A 14,249-nucleotide genomic window follows, 5' to 3' on the forward strand; every position below is an offset into this window, starting at 1 on the left:
CTTTCAAATATATATTTTTAACATATATTTGAATTCGTGTTAAATATTTGCCATAAACAGTAAGATGGAATTTTGCCAAGACAAGAGATAATAGCTTCTAAGTAATGCCGTTGCACCCGGATTTTCTCTCTCTTTCGAATGGATGATCGAACGAAAATGTCACAATCGATTTTTGTTCAAGTTTGAAACATTTTTTGAATTACACAGATTTCTTTACATCATAAATTATTTTTTAACAATGTAATATTCATTTTTCTAAATGAGTAAACATTTTTAAATGTTACATACATATTTTCAATGGTACAAATATTTTCTAAAAAAATGGACGATCATATTTTCGCATTGCTTGAACATTTCTAAATGTGTGAGGAACACATAAAATAAGTTATTATTAAAATACTTTTATTTCTAAAATTTTAAAAAACATGACACCTGCATAACACCCATGTGAAGAACCCACGTGGCTACTCTGCAAGGTAATGTCTCGCATAAAGCCAAATGTAGCCACGCCTATTGAATGGTGTCGTGAGGAGCCTGCTAGGCAGAAGAATAATATTTACCGCGTAGGTCGACAAATAGCTCATAAGCACGTACCACCTCATGCGCGGTACTGGGCCGGCCCACTCCACTGTTTCTGTATTTTTCCCACCTTGTTTTGGAATGTTTCTGAAACAACACAAAAACCAGTTTATTTTTATGATTCTTTGTTTTGTTTTTTCAAAACTTTTTTGTCGGTTTTCTCTGTTTTTCGTTTTCTTTATTTATTTTTTCGTTTTCCTTTTTCATTGCACTCCATATTATCCAATTTCATGAAGACAATTTTTCAATTCTTGAGCATTTTTAAAATGGAAAATGTTTTCTAATTCATGAAGATATTTTGAATTTGCAACCCATTTTTTAGGTCCCCATTTATTTAATTCATGATTTCTCTTTGAATTTGCAAACATATTTTGAATTATTTAACATTTTTTTGAAATTTACAATTATATTCTAATAGACGGTCTTTTTTTTCGTATTCACATGCATATTTCAATATGTTAACATTTTCTGAAATCTAAAAAAATCAATTCTCCAACATATTTTGAATTTGTGAACTTTTCTTGAATTTGCAAAGTTTTATGGAATTTGCGAACAACCTCTTGAATTCTGGAATATTTTTAAAAATCACAAGCATATTTTGAATACATGAACTTTGTTTCAATTTTTGAACATTTTCAAAATATCAATCGTTTTTCAATTCGCCATCAATTTTTGAGTGCACCAAACATTTTTAAATCTTTGGTTTTTTTAATTCATGAACAACCTTTTGATTTCGTGAAATTATGAAATTATGACGATTTTTTAATTTGTGCACATTTTTTAAATTTGTGAACATTTTTTTAATTCATGAACATTCTTTGAATTTGCGTACAACTTTCTGAATTCATGAACACTTTTAAATTCCACGAACAGCTTTTAAAATTCACAAACATTTTTCAATATCATGAAGATTTTGTCAAAATCAGGAACATTTTTGCAGTTCATGACTTTTTTGAATTCGTAAACATTTTTTTGTAGTGAAGATTTTTTTTGGAATAAGAATTTTTTTCCCATTTGCTAATATTTCAAAATTCCAAGAAATATTTTTGAATCTTTAATCGTTTTCTAAAATTCATGTACGACCTTCTTTATTTTGCTGAATGTTGCCTAGCAATAGCCATCCGTTCGTGCAACTTCTTTTTCAAATGAACCGTCATGCAAATGAACAAGATAAACAAGCAGATGAAGTAATGGGCTGATCCAAGAATCATCGAGGAGAGCGCACGTTGAGCTGCGCATTTGCTCCCCTCCCCAAATCATCATGTATGGATTAGGAGCTCCCTGCTAGACCCCTCTTTGGGAAAAAGAGTGTAACAAGCACATAGCCTTGTAAAGGTTATGTGGACTCGGCTCTCGCACCCTGCATGGATTCGGGCTAGCCCCACACGAGTCCGAGTGTGCTTTGGGGCCCGTCACGAGTGGAAATATATATGGGAGGGGGTTACGGTGGGGAGGTGACAAGAAGCAAAGCCAAGAGAGAGGACTGGATTCGATTTGAATTTCTAGGGTTTTCTCTTTCAAGACTCTGGGCTATCGGATCTGACCTGCGGGCGCGTTCGGATGTCCCCATATCCGCCGCCACCCATATTGGGTTGGGTTTGAGGGGTATGGTACAACCCGAATGGTTTGTAAAGCCCGAGAACCCAAATGGTTCGTAAGTAGACGGCCTCGGCCCACGCAGCAACGGCCCGACCGCTGCTTTGACAGAAATATATAAGGCTGGCAGGAGGTTGGGATGGGGCTGGAGTCAGAAGCCAAGATTGGATTCGTTTTCGATTTCTAGGGTTTGCTCATCCCCATCCCCTCGCCGCCGCCGTCCGTCGCCTTCCCCACCTCCGATCAAAAATTTCCATTTTTTGATTGATTTCCGAACGGAAGACATGATCCCCAACTCCGTCGACACCTTCCTCTGATCTGACCCGTCTCCCCCAGAAAAAAAACCCAGCCCCAGATTCGCCATACTATGGTGCGCCGCCGCCCGTCCTCCTGCATGCTGAAATTGGTTAGCGAGGGCTAGCTATTTAGATATAGAAGATGACCTACAACCAGGGATGCAAGCGGGCATCCCGCATAAGCCCGGCAAAACAGGAATTTAGTTCAAACATGAACTATAGCTGAACCAGAAGGATTATAACTAAGTCGATCTACTTTGAGTACGAAGCGGGGCCGGTCGGGCGCCGCTCTGCGTCCCTACCTACAACCGACGCCCGAAGCGCTAAATAGAAAATGCCCAGATTTTTTTTGTTTGAGGGGGAAATGCCCAGATTTTACGCAGCTTCTTTCAGAAATCCACAGCCCAACCAAATACGCAGCTACGGCCCGGCCCGTCACGCGAGCACGCGAAAATATATAAGGCAGGAGGCTGGGGTCGTCCTTGGTCTTCCCCACCTCCGATCGAAAGTTGTGATTTTTGATTGATTTCCGGGCGGAAGACATGATCCCCAACTCCGTCGACACCTTCCTCTGATCTGTCCCCGGATCCAGCCAACTCCCCCACCAAAAGAAGCCAAACTATGGTGCGCCGCCGCCCGTCGCCGCCGTCTTCCTCCTCCGCCTCCTCGTCGCCGATGCTCCACAAGAACCTCCGCGCGCTCGGCCCCGGCCTCAATCCGTTCGCCCCCTTCGGCATGGGCAACTACTCCCGCTAATCTCCCCCTCCCCCCATCTCCTCTGCTTCTGAAATTCTAGCTTTTTCTCCCCGGATCCGATTCGCTTCTCCCCCCTTCTCGTTCTTGATTTGATTTGATTGGATTGGATTGCTCCCCTCTCTGCTTTCTTGGTTTGGTTTGGATCTGCTTGCAAGATTCTTAGGCAAGGGGCCACCATGGTGCAGCTCCGCAGCTCGCTCAGCATGACCCGGGCGCGCGCCCGCGCCGGCGACTCGGACGACGCCGACGACCGCGGATGGAACCAGCTCCACGTCGCCGCCCGCAAGGGCAACCTCAAGGAGGTATGACCTGCTCCCCGTATCTTCTTATTTTGTAGCGGAATAACTAGTCAACTAGGAATGTTTAGGCAAGGATATGTTCTGTCAATCAAGCGCACAAATGGATTTGTGGCCCATTTGGGACAGACTGCAACTTGAGTAGCACCGCAAACGTTGCACATGTGACCGATTAGGAGGGACAAGAGACCAAAACTTCGGTACGATGTTGTCGCCTTATGTGTACCCAATTGGAGCAAGTTTGTTTGGCAAGTGCTCCGCCCAGTTTAGCCGATTAAGCCAAATGAAGAAACACTCTTTTTGTGTCAAATCACAATAAACCAAATCTGGATGAATGAAGGAGTTATCGATTGTTTAATCTAGACTCTGTTTAGGCACGGATATGTTCTGTCACGCAAGCGCACAAATGGATTGTTAGCCCCTTTGAGGCATGCTGCAACTTGAGTAGTACCACAAGCGTGTTGCACATGTGACCGATCAGGATTCAGGAGGGATAAGAGACCAACAGTGTGGTGCCATGGTGTGTCGCCTTGAGTGGATAATTGAAGAAGATTGTTTGGCATCTGCCCTACTCAGTTTAGGCACGGATATGTTCTGTCATGCGAGCGCATGAATGGGTTGTAGCCCTTTTGAGGCGGACCGCGACTTGGGTAGTACCGCAAGCGTGTTGCACGTGTGACCGATCAGGAGGGACAAGAGACCAATAGTGTGGTGCCATTTTGTGTCGCCTTGAGTGGATAATTGAAGAAGATTGTTTGGCGTCTGCCCTGCCCACTTCAGTTATAAGTGCCTACTTTGGCATCCTGTAGATATTATAGATAACTGAAGCAAATATTGTTTTGCATCTACCATGCCAGTTTTACTTGGGAAATCCAAATAAGGTTAGCTCTTAGGTTCCAGTCGCGCCTGAATGCCCTGCCCAATTTAGCTGATTAATAAGATAAATAAAAAAACCCGCTTTGATGTCCTTCAGGGCATGTCGATGTCCAAACTTTGCATCCTGTTCTGCCAAAATGTTGTGGAATTTGGAACATGTATGTCAGGCTAGTAACTAGTTAGATATGCTGATCGTTTCATCTCTTGTATATGTGACCAATTAGGAGAAACAGCCAAACTCTTTTACTATGTTGTTGCCTTGTGTAGCCAATTTAAGCAAAGTTTGTTTGGCAAGTGCTCTGCCCAGTTAGCTGATTAAGCCAAATAAAGAAACACTCTCTGATGTCCTTCAGGGCTTGTACATGTTTAAACATTGCATCCAGCTTTGGACGAATGTCCTGAGATTTGCAACTAGTTAGATGTGCTGATTACCCTGATTCTCATTTGCAGGTCTCAGATGTTCTTTCGTATGTGGTCATCTAGGACTGGTTATAAGTACCAATCGTTCTAAGTTATATTCTGTGTCACATCAATTCTTTTCAACGGCCTGTCATTCGTGGGATCACCTTAAATCAAATCTGCAAGAATGAATGCATCTTTTAGGCTAGATTCTGCTCTATAGCAAAAAATTAATCCCATACAACTTCTTAACTAGAGATTGTTATCTTATTTAGTTACTAATCATCCTTGTGAAAAATCTAAAGCCTTCATTTTTTTTCTGATTCTCCTTAGGTGAGACGTCTCCTGAATGAAGGGATGGATGTCAATGCACCCGCATGGGGACCAAAGTCTCCTGGCGCTACTCCGCTGCACCTTGCTGCTCAGGGCGGGCATGTGAAAATCATGGATGAACTGCTGGAGCGCGGTGCCAATATTGATGCCCGAACAAAAGGAGCTTGTGGCTGTAAGTTCACTTGTTTTTTTAGTCATTGCCTGTATTGCCAGTGTCATTATTTTTATTTGTTGATTGTTCTTCCATCAGTTCTAACCTTTCTAAATGTTATTGTTTTTAATCATTTTTGTTATTCTATATGTATTGTCTTGGGATGCCACTCTTAATTGTCTATACATATATGGCCAAGCTGTGGAAGTTAGTACATCCAGCATAATTTGTTTCCGTTCTTTTTCTATGATACATGATTAGGTATGTAGATGATGTTTACTTATAGTAGATCTGCAGATCTAATCCTGCTCTGTTTTGAAGTAGCTGAATGGTGTGCGTTGCTTCATATAGTATTATGTGGACTGAACTCTGTGCAGTACAGTTTTCTGCTATGTAGCTTATATCTAGGTTATATATATTGTTTTTGGTTGCTGGTGTTAATAGCGATGCATCTGCTTAATTAACATCTAAACATAGCTTGTTTCCATTACACGAGATCTCCATGTTTTATTACTAGGCATGCAGGTGTGGTTTACTTGTAGCTGATGTGTATAGTGTAATCTTGCTCTGTTTATAAAGTATGTGAAAGGTGTGCGTGGCTTCATGTATTAGTATTTGGGTTGAACCTCCTGCGGTGCTGTTTTCCTGCTACCTAGCTTATCTAGGTTACTAAAATGCGTTTATTACTACTATCTACTCAATGGAACCTACTTGACCTGTGGAGTCCTAAACTTATTTTGTCTTAATCCAGGGACTCCCCTGCACATTGCTGCCAAGGAAAGAAACAAGAGGGTGGTCAGGTTCCTTGTCGAGAACGGCGCATTCCTGCCCCCTGACCTGAACGACCACAGGTTCAACCCACCCCTCCACTACTGCTCTGGGCTGGAGTGGGCGTACGAGATGAAGCGCATGCAGGACGAGAGCGACTCAGGCGGCGAGGCTTCCTTCAGCTCGTCCAACTAGTGAAAAGTGATCTATCCGCAGGAGGAGATTCTGCTGATCTCTGGGTTTTGAGTGCTTGTTTTTAATTATGAAATCAACCCTTCCTAGCTTATGTGCCGAGCCTGCGAGGAGCTACGTCCAAGTGAAAGCAGGCTGATGCTGGTATTGTATGTGTATACAAGAATAAACACGGTGCCGTCACGAGGTCCTGGAGTTGCTGCTGCACTGCCCTGTAGTTTACCTGGTATATTTTGGTACATCGGTGACCAGGCTGCAGTGATCTCAGATTGGAATATCCGTCTCTATGAAGGAACATCCTTCGTAAACATACGTTGTCGAACCTTTGCTTTGTTTGCCGGACAAGTATTGTACATCTAATTGGTTTGTTTGGAACACATGTTTTTTATTGTTTGAAGCTATTGTTGTGTTTATTTGGAAACTTGATTTTGTCTTTTTGACCTAAGTTTCTCTAAACTGGCCTACTGTGTGGCAATTCTCTGATTTCATATCTTGATATGCACATGCTCAACCCATTGTGTGCAGCCAAGAAGTTTCATTGTTGTTGCAGAAAACTGGCAGAGTTCAAGATTGATATCTAAGCTGGGGTAAAGTTAAGCAACGATCAATTAAATATGTATCATTGTGGACATATACATACTATACTGACAAGAAAGTGATCGTTTGTGGTCATCCCTAGTGTGTATCGTTGTGGACATACATATTATAAACTCCATCAATTATGTATAACTTTCTCTTGACCACTTAATATCAAGGCTGGGGAAGTTTGTCAACGAGGTGCGAACTTGAAGGGTCACCTCAACCACTACAGGTAATACAAACTCATTATTTCATATGACATTTTTGTTAATTGATCACTTACATGTAAGTTCTATTTTCTTGCAGACTTGGTTCTACGAGAAATTCCACATTGATCGTACCATTTTCTATTTTCAACATGACAAGCCGCTTATCCTAGATTGTAACGAAGCAAAAGTGGGCAAGGTTGACAAAATAATCTCAGAGAACTACGAATGAGATTGAGAGGTATATGCTTAGCGTTACTTGTTGTAATCTGCTCAGCTTTTACAAAAATGATTCATAATAAATTTTTTTGCAGATGGTTGAGGACCTCATGCGACCTTGGAAGACATTGCCTAAGGTTTCTCATCAGCCTTCGAAGATGTTTTTTATGTTAAAACTAGTTCTTTCTAAATACCTTTTTTTTAAACTGGTTCTAATTTTTCTTAACTTGTAGCTTGATGGGACACTAGCCTGCCTAGTGGCCTAGATGATAGAGATGAAAGTAATTATATCTCCGCAACATTCGGAGATGTCTCCACAACTAGATGAGTAGTACGGTACCAGAAGAAAACCAACATGCATTTGGAGGATCTAATTTCTCAATTCAACGTAAGCATTTGTTTTTATTATAATTCATTCTTCCAAATAAGTGCATGACTAACATCTTTATTAAAAGGACCATCGATTTGGCGTATGACACAACAACTTTGATGCGGCAAAGAGTTAACAAAGAAATCAAGCTAGTTATGTCACAAAATTTGTAACTTATCTCTTCATGTCACGAAATGTATGCTGACCATTTATCTTTTGAACGTACAAATTAGAGAACTTCAAAAAATGTAGTCGCTTCCCTAGCAAGAATGGTATGAAGTTCCATATTGCTTGCATGTTTTTCTTTCCCAACCATACAACTAACTTCCGTTCATCTGTAAAATAAATATCCATGGACCACCAAAGGGCAAAACTGAGAGGATGTTGTGTAATCAATTGGGAACTGTTTCAGGTATGGCAACAAGACTTACCGGCAGAATATGAGGTCAGCATGCACACGTCTCGTAAATTTGTTGACCTCAGATTCTGCTGGTAAGTTTTTACTGTCATCACACGTGAAACGCTTCCCAATTGATTCCACAGCGTCGTGTCTGTCAGTTCTCCCCGGTCCATAGATGTTTGATTTACCTTCTGTAAAGATGGACACAAGTTAGCTCTTGGTTGAAAAAAGAATGTGCTAGCAATATGGAACTTCATACCTCAAATTTTGTTGCTAAGTTTTTGCTGGGGTGCTGTAGACACACTTTGGAACTTCATTTGTAGAAGCGGCTACATTTTTTGAGGTTTCTAGTTTGCACGTTCAAAAGATAAATGATCAGCATACATTTTGGGACAAGAACAGGAAAATTATAAATTTTATGACATGATTACGTTGATTTCTTTGTCAACTCTCTTTCCCGCATCAAAGTCTGGTTGTGTCGTATGCCAAATTGATGATCTTTATAATAAAAAGATGTTAGTCATGCACTTATTTCAAAGGATGAATTACAAAAAAACAAATGCGTACGTCCAAGCGCACGATGATTTCCTTCTAGCGTCATACTATTCTGCCAGTTGTGTAGACGTCAACGAATGTTGCTGAGACATAATTGCTTTCATCTCTGCCATATGGGCGACTAGGCGGCCTAGTGTCCCATTGAGCTACAAGTGAAGATGAATTATAACTGTTATTTAAAAAAATATATTTAGAAAGAATTAGTTTCGGCCTAAAAAACATTACTGGCTAGCATCATTCTACAAGTTATATAACACGTACCTCCATAGTTGACTTTGAAGATTGATGAGAAACCTCTGGCAGTGCCTTCAAGGTCGCATGAGGGGAAGGGAGATCCTGTCTAGTTTTTCTCGTGTGTTCGAACCAGTCTCTATGCATTGCATTTCACCACTTCACAGGGGTAAGACTTGGTTCCCTACAATCTCTCCCAGACTCTACCTTGTGGGAGCTTATATGCACTTGGTCTGTCCTTTTGAGGGTCTGCCCTTTTGAGGATTTGGTGATGGGCATAGAAAAACATCACCTATGGATGAGCTGCCTTGGCTAAAGCCTTAGCCTAAGCTGAAAGCTACTCTTCCTAATGGATGAGTCCTCCTTTTGTGAAACATGTTCTTGCTGGCCTTTGCTTGTACTAACTAATGCATCTATTCTTTGCCCCCATCAAAGTTTATTGGGTATTACATCCTCTGTAACAAAATGTATGACGTTTTTTATGCCCTATGCAAAACCAAAAAAACGCCTTACATTTTGGTACATATAAGTTGATATTGTTCTTCAGGTTGATCAAGCGTAAAATAGACGTAGGGACTAACTAAATGGCCCGTATATGGATGGAAGGAAGGAGTCTGACGAAAGCTTAATTAGCATGTGGAAGTCTGAACAAGAATTCTGTCCTAAGTTCTCCCGTTGTAAAACATGTTCTTCCTGGCCTCTACTTGTCCTCCCCTGACAAACTCCCGCCTCCCTTGACAAGCTCATGCCGCCGTGAGCGTGGCAACGGCATTCTGACTACATCTGATGATGGCTACATGAATGCCGCGTGTGATAGGATCAAGATCTCTTTATCTATGGCATGACAAGCTAGATAGATTGTTGTCCGTACTAACATCTACACCCTTTATTCCTAAATATAAGATGTTTGGTTGTATGAACAGTTGATAATTAGTTTATGGACTAGCGGAGTCTCTTTGCACCGTTGTTCTATGCAGGGAGGGAGATATAAACGTGATTGGTTTATTCATACTTGAGCTAGCATTTTCAAATACTATGAAATAAAATTTGCAAATACTTAGAAAAAGAAAATTACAGCCACTTGTGTCGTAACCGCAGCCCAAACAAACGAGGCCCAAGTATGCTAGAAGCTAACTTAACCTTAGCGAAAGGTAAAGAAGCGTGCTCTTCCCGGTTATCCTTTTGTAGGACATGTTCTTCTGCCTGGCCTTTTGCTTTGTGGTCCTAGCCACTGACAAATGCATCTGTTCTTTGCCCATCACATAGTTCTGAGAATATATAAAGACCTGCTGCCTTCTTGGTTGTGGCAGTGACGCGCGCACGAAAGCATCGATCTTTGTCGTGCGCATATATTTCCCAGGGTGCAGCAGCAGGATTCTTTCATGCACCGTATGGTACGGGCGGACGATGTATGCATGCTCTCAAACCAGAGAAAAAGCCCATGGTTTATTCCCAGGTGATTCTAATGATCTTTGTGGTCATGTGGTCGTGTTTTGTTCTCAGTCATGATATAGTTCTAACGTAGTAAATTGTATGATGATGAACCTTCCCATTATGCTGGACATGCAATGTGCCTTTGTTTTCCATCAAGTATGTGGTTTTGCATGTTGACATCATTGGACGATGTTCTTCTCAACCGAAACCTTAGATCTTTGCCGTCGTGTCGCGCCAAAAACCTGCACGTGCCCATTCATATGGACCAAAAGAGGGGCGATATGTACGAGAAGTCATGTTTTTGGAGGGAACGTGGCGAAGCCCTATTAGCCCCGAGGGGAAATGCCTAGCACCAAACACTTGTTTTGACATCGCGCATTTTCAGAGCAACATTTTCTAAATTGTTTCCATCATACTAACTTTGAAATTGGACATTTTCAAAGCAGGATTTTATAACTAGTTCTCAAAATATAAGTACACCGTAGGACGGATGCTCTTCCTAGCCCCTTTGCTTGTCGATCGTCCAATTCTGAGAATAATTAAAGACCCGGCTTTGTACATGGAGAAGTGCCTAGGAATCGATGCTGCCCAAGGCTTTGTGCACACTGCACACAGGGAGCATCGATCCGTGCCTTGCCTCTTGCTCTGGCTGAAATTCTGTCCCACATTGTGGCACACGCATACCAAAACTAGCAGTATAAATACCACAGACATATCAGCACAATGCAGCACACATGCACCATTCAGCATCACCATCAGCTTCTTGCTAAGGGCAGGGGGACAGAGGCATGGTGCTGCTGTCGCCGGTGAGCCACGCTGCCGCGGCAATGTACAACTCCAGCGCCCGGCGCGACATCATCATCAACAACGTCACGGTGTGCGCCACCCCGGCTGCCACGCTGGTGGCCAGCTTCACGGTGTCCGCCGACATGCGCACCACCGAGCGGCTCATGGTCACCACCACGGTCCTCATGACCCTGCTCGGGACCGCCCTCTTCCTCCTTGGAGTTTCGGGACGCCTCTCGGGCCGGGGCCGCGGCCACTCTACCGCCACCCGCATCTTCTTCCGCGCCTCCTTCGCCCTCTTCCTCCCCTTCATGTCCTACATGTTCTCCCAGGTAAGGTTTAAAATTTTGTTGAAGGAAAAAGAATTACCAAACCTTCGTGAGATATCCAACTTTTTGAGAATTCTTTTGGGTTTTGATCTATCGACTTTCACTCGATTTTAATGGATTTTGATCGAATTTGTATTTGGTTTTAAACTTGTTTGGATCTAGGACGAAATTTTGAGGTTGCATATATTTCGATATCAGTATGAATTATCGAATTGTTGGAAATTTTGTTGAAATTTTAAACCTTATTCATAGGCCAAGAGCAAGCCACCCGACACCGGCAACCAGCCCCGCGCGCAGCTCATTCTCCTCTGGATGATCCTCGTAGAGCTCCTCCGCAAGAAGGTGTACGCCATGGTTGCCCCCGCCACTGATGCCTTCGCGCGTGGCGTCGGCCGCTAGAGCTTCTTTGATGCCGTCGAGGAGGCTGCACGCATGGCGTGGATTGGGTACCTCATCTACACCTATGTGCATGGCTTTGGCGTCAAGTCATTCTTCATCATCCTCTGGATCTTCAGCGTCGTCAAGATGTGCAAGCGTTCCATGTGCATCTACCTTGCTAAGCGCTCCTTCGACCTCGCAAAGAACGCTGCCCTCGTCTCCGGCTACATGGTGCAGCTCGTCAACAAGGGCCGGCAATTGCTCCACGATGACGAACATGCAGTTGGCGCTGGTATCATGAGGGCTTGCAACTACGCGGTTATGGGAGAGAGACGGCTCAAGAGGGAGGTGACGCCCCATGGCTTCAAGATTCAAGAAGAAGAAATGAACAAAATTCTCCTTGGAGATGGAAGTCCAAATGGGAAGGAAGAGGCCAACAAGTCCGAGCTGGTCCGGGTATGTAACATATGGGACCTCGCCAATAGTGACCCCATCTTCAGGTACAATTTGAGCAGGAAGCACAAGTTGGAGAACATTTGCCTTGCCGTCGCACTCTTCAAGCTCCTCCGACGAAAGATGGAGCACTTCCACATGGCAGAGGCAGACACCCCACAAGCACGCGATCTAGTCCTCCGGGGCCTTCTCGCCCTCGAGGGGCACGAGGACGAGGTTGCCAATGCTGAGAGGGCTTTCCAGGTGGTGGAACTAGAGCTGAGGTTTCTCGACGAGTACTACCAGGCCATCATCCCGTTGGCATTGTCCAAGCCGGGGCTATTCATAGCCAACTTCATCATCTCCATCGTCTTCATTTTTTTGTACTGCATCACCGTGCTCCTCGTCACAGGCAATGGCCACATCTTCAAGGTGCTAGGCTCCCTCTTTCGGGGGCTCATCGGCCTGTCCATCGACATGGTGGTGCAGTACAAGTGCTTCGTCCACCAAGTGAACTTCCTCTTCGGCATGGTTTGCTCCTCCTCCGACCTCATCATCACCTTCCTCCTAACGCTCACCCTCCTTGCCGTCGAGACATATGAATTCTTGCAGTATGTGCTCTCTGATTGGTTCATTGTGTCCGTAATGTACACCTATGCCCGAAAGACAGTGCTCCAACAGAAGGGGCATGCCGGGAGGGTCGTCAAGGGCACCCTATGGGCGAAGCACCGCTCTCACGCCGTCATCAAGGTCCACCAGATCACCATGCTCAAGCTCCACTACCTCGACCCGCATTGGGTGTGGATGCTCGTTTCCCGCCTGCTCAAGAGGCGCCTCGTCGGGCTCCCCGATGCCATCGTCACCGGTGACACAAAGATGGCCATCGTCAAGGCGTTGAAGGACGTCCTCACCCCAAGCTGCGGCAGACACTTCAGCAACGGCATGGCTACGTTGGAAAGGCAACGCTTCCTTAACCTCAAGTGGGCGTGCGACCCCAAGATGAGCACCGCAACAATGATAGTGGTGTGGCACATCGCGACAGCCCTATTTGAGATGAGGGACAAACAGAAGCACCCTCTACCACCACACGGCCAGGCTGCCCTGACGTTGTCGAGGTACTGTGCATACTTGGTGGCCTACGAGCCGGGGCTCCTCCCGGACAATGAGGCATGGACGAAGAAGGTGTACAAGGACATCAAGGGGGAGCTCAGCAGTTTCTTCCAGAGCTGTTGCAACACTGGTGACCGCCGTGAGCGTCTGGTGAAGTTCGGTCAAGGAGAAGAGGACGAGGAGAAGTCGGCCATGGTGAAGGGTGTCAAGCTGGGGAAGCAGTTGGAGGCCACTAGCAGTAGCGGTGGTGACTTGCTTGAGGACGAGAGGGTGTGGGGGATGCTACTCGAGTTCTGGGCAGAACTTCTCGTGTTCGTGGCGCGCAGGCCATCGGCGGGCCCGGAGGCGCATGCGCTGGCGCTGAGCAACGGCGGCGAGTTCATCACCCACATCTGGGCCATGCTCACCCACGCCGGCGTGCATGTCCCCAAGAACCACCAGGATGATCAGGTTCCATCGTGCAACTGCCATCCAGTTTGATAACAGGCTCAGGATCAAGGCCCATCACAGCCGGTCTCAACAAATTCGTTGCTTTTTTCTTGTTGTTTTGAAAAGAGTTGCATAATAATACTTGTTGTTGTAATTTATTTTTGTTTTTTGAGATGTTTTCTCTGATTTATACAAGTATGAGCTGGTCGGCGTGATAATACTGTAATGAGCCAGTTAGCATAATCATGTAATGTTCTAGCACAAGACGAGTTGAGATGGCATAGCTACACTCATGCCAGTTGTGCTTGGAGATGATTTTCATCATAAATTTAAAATATTTGACCTTGAAGCAGACATAGTGATTTTTATTGGTGAGATCACAGAGCTACTCTATGTGTAATCACAAGATGATGATGATGATGATGATGATGATAACGATGGATGGGGGAGTGCAACGGACAATGCATCTTGGAACATATCCTAAAACTGAGATCTGGGCAAGGTATCAGCCGTACAAACACTAGGCTGGGTTACCATGCATCCATCTAC

At 44.2% G+C, this 14,249-nt stretch overlaps 2 protein-coding genes across 4 annotated transcripts; both read left to right on the plus strand.

Moving 5' to 3' along the window:
* Window positions 1-2,947: 2,947 nt before the first annotated feature.
* On the plus strand, window positions 2,948-6,655 carry LOC119322308 (phytochrome-interacting ankyrin-repeat protein 2-like). Its single transcript, XM_037595801.1, has 3 exons — window positions 2,948-3,529; window positions 5,132-5,303; window positions 6,034-6,655. Exons 1-3 carry the CDS (start codon window positions 3,404-3,406, stop codon window positions 6,243-6,245), a joined length of 510 nt encoding a protein of 169 aa, XP_037451698.1. The 5' UTR covers window positions 2,948-3,403; the 3' UTR covers window positions 6,246-6,655.
* A 139-nt stretch (window positions 6,656-6,794) lies between these two features.
* Window positions 6,795-13,953, plus strand: LOC119322307. 3 transcript variants are annotated; one of them, XM_037595799.1, is made up of 5 exons: window positions 6,795-7,053; window positions 7,128-7,268; window positions 7,342-7,383; window positions 7,480-11,354; window positions 11,604-13,953. In XM_037595799.1, exon 5 carries the CDS (start codon window positions 11,784-11,786, stop codon window positions 13,749-13,751), a length of 1,968 nt encoding a protein of 655 aa, XP_037451696.1. In that variant the 5' UTR covers window positions 6,795-7,053; window positions 7,128-7,268; window positions 7,342-7,383; window positions 7,480-11,354; window positions 11,604-11,783; the 3' UTR covers window positions 13,752-13,953. The 3 variants fall into 3 exon arrangements, with proteins under 3 accessions (XP_037451696.1, XP_037451695.1, XP_037451697.1); XM_037595798.1 differs by having other exon boundaries at window positions 7,342-11,354; XM_037595800.1 differs by lacking the exons at window positions 6,795-7,053; window positions 7,128-7,268 and having other exon boundaries at window positions 7,298-11,354.
* Window positions 13,954-14,249: the final 296 nt, after the last annotated feature.

Source organism: Triticum dicoccoides, chromosome 6B (assembly GCF_002162155.2).
Source record: "Triticum dicoccoides isolate Atlit2015 ecotype Zavitan chromosome 6B, WEW_v2.0, whole genome shotgun sequence".
NCBI classification, from domain to species: Eukaryota; Viridiplantae; Streptophyta; class Magnoliopsida; order Poales; family Poaceae; genus Triticum; species Triticum dicoccoides.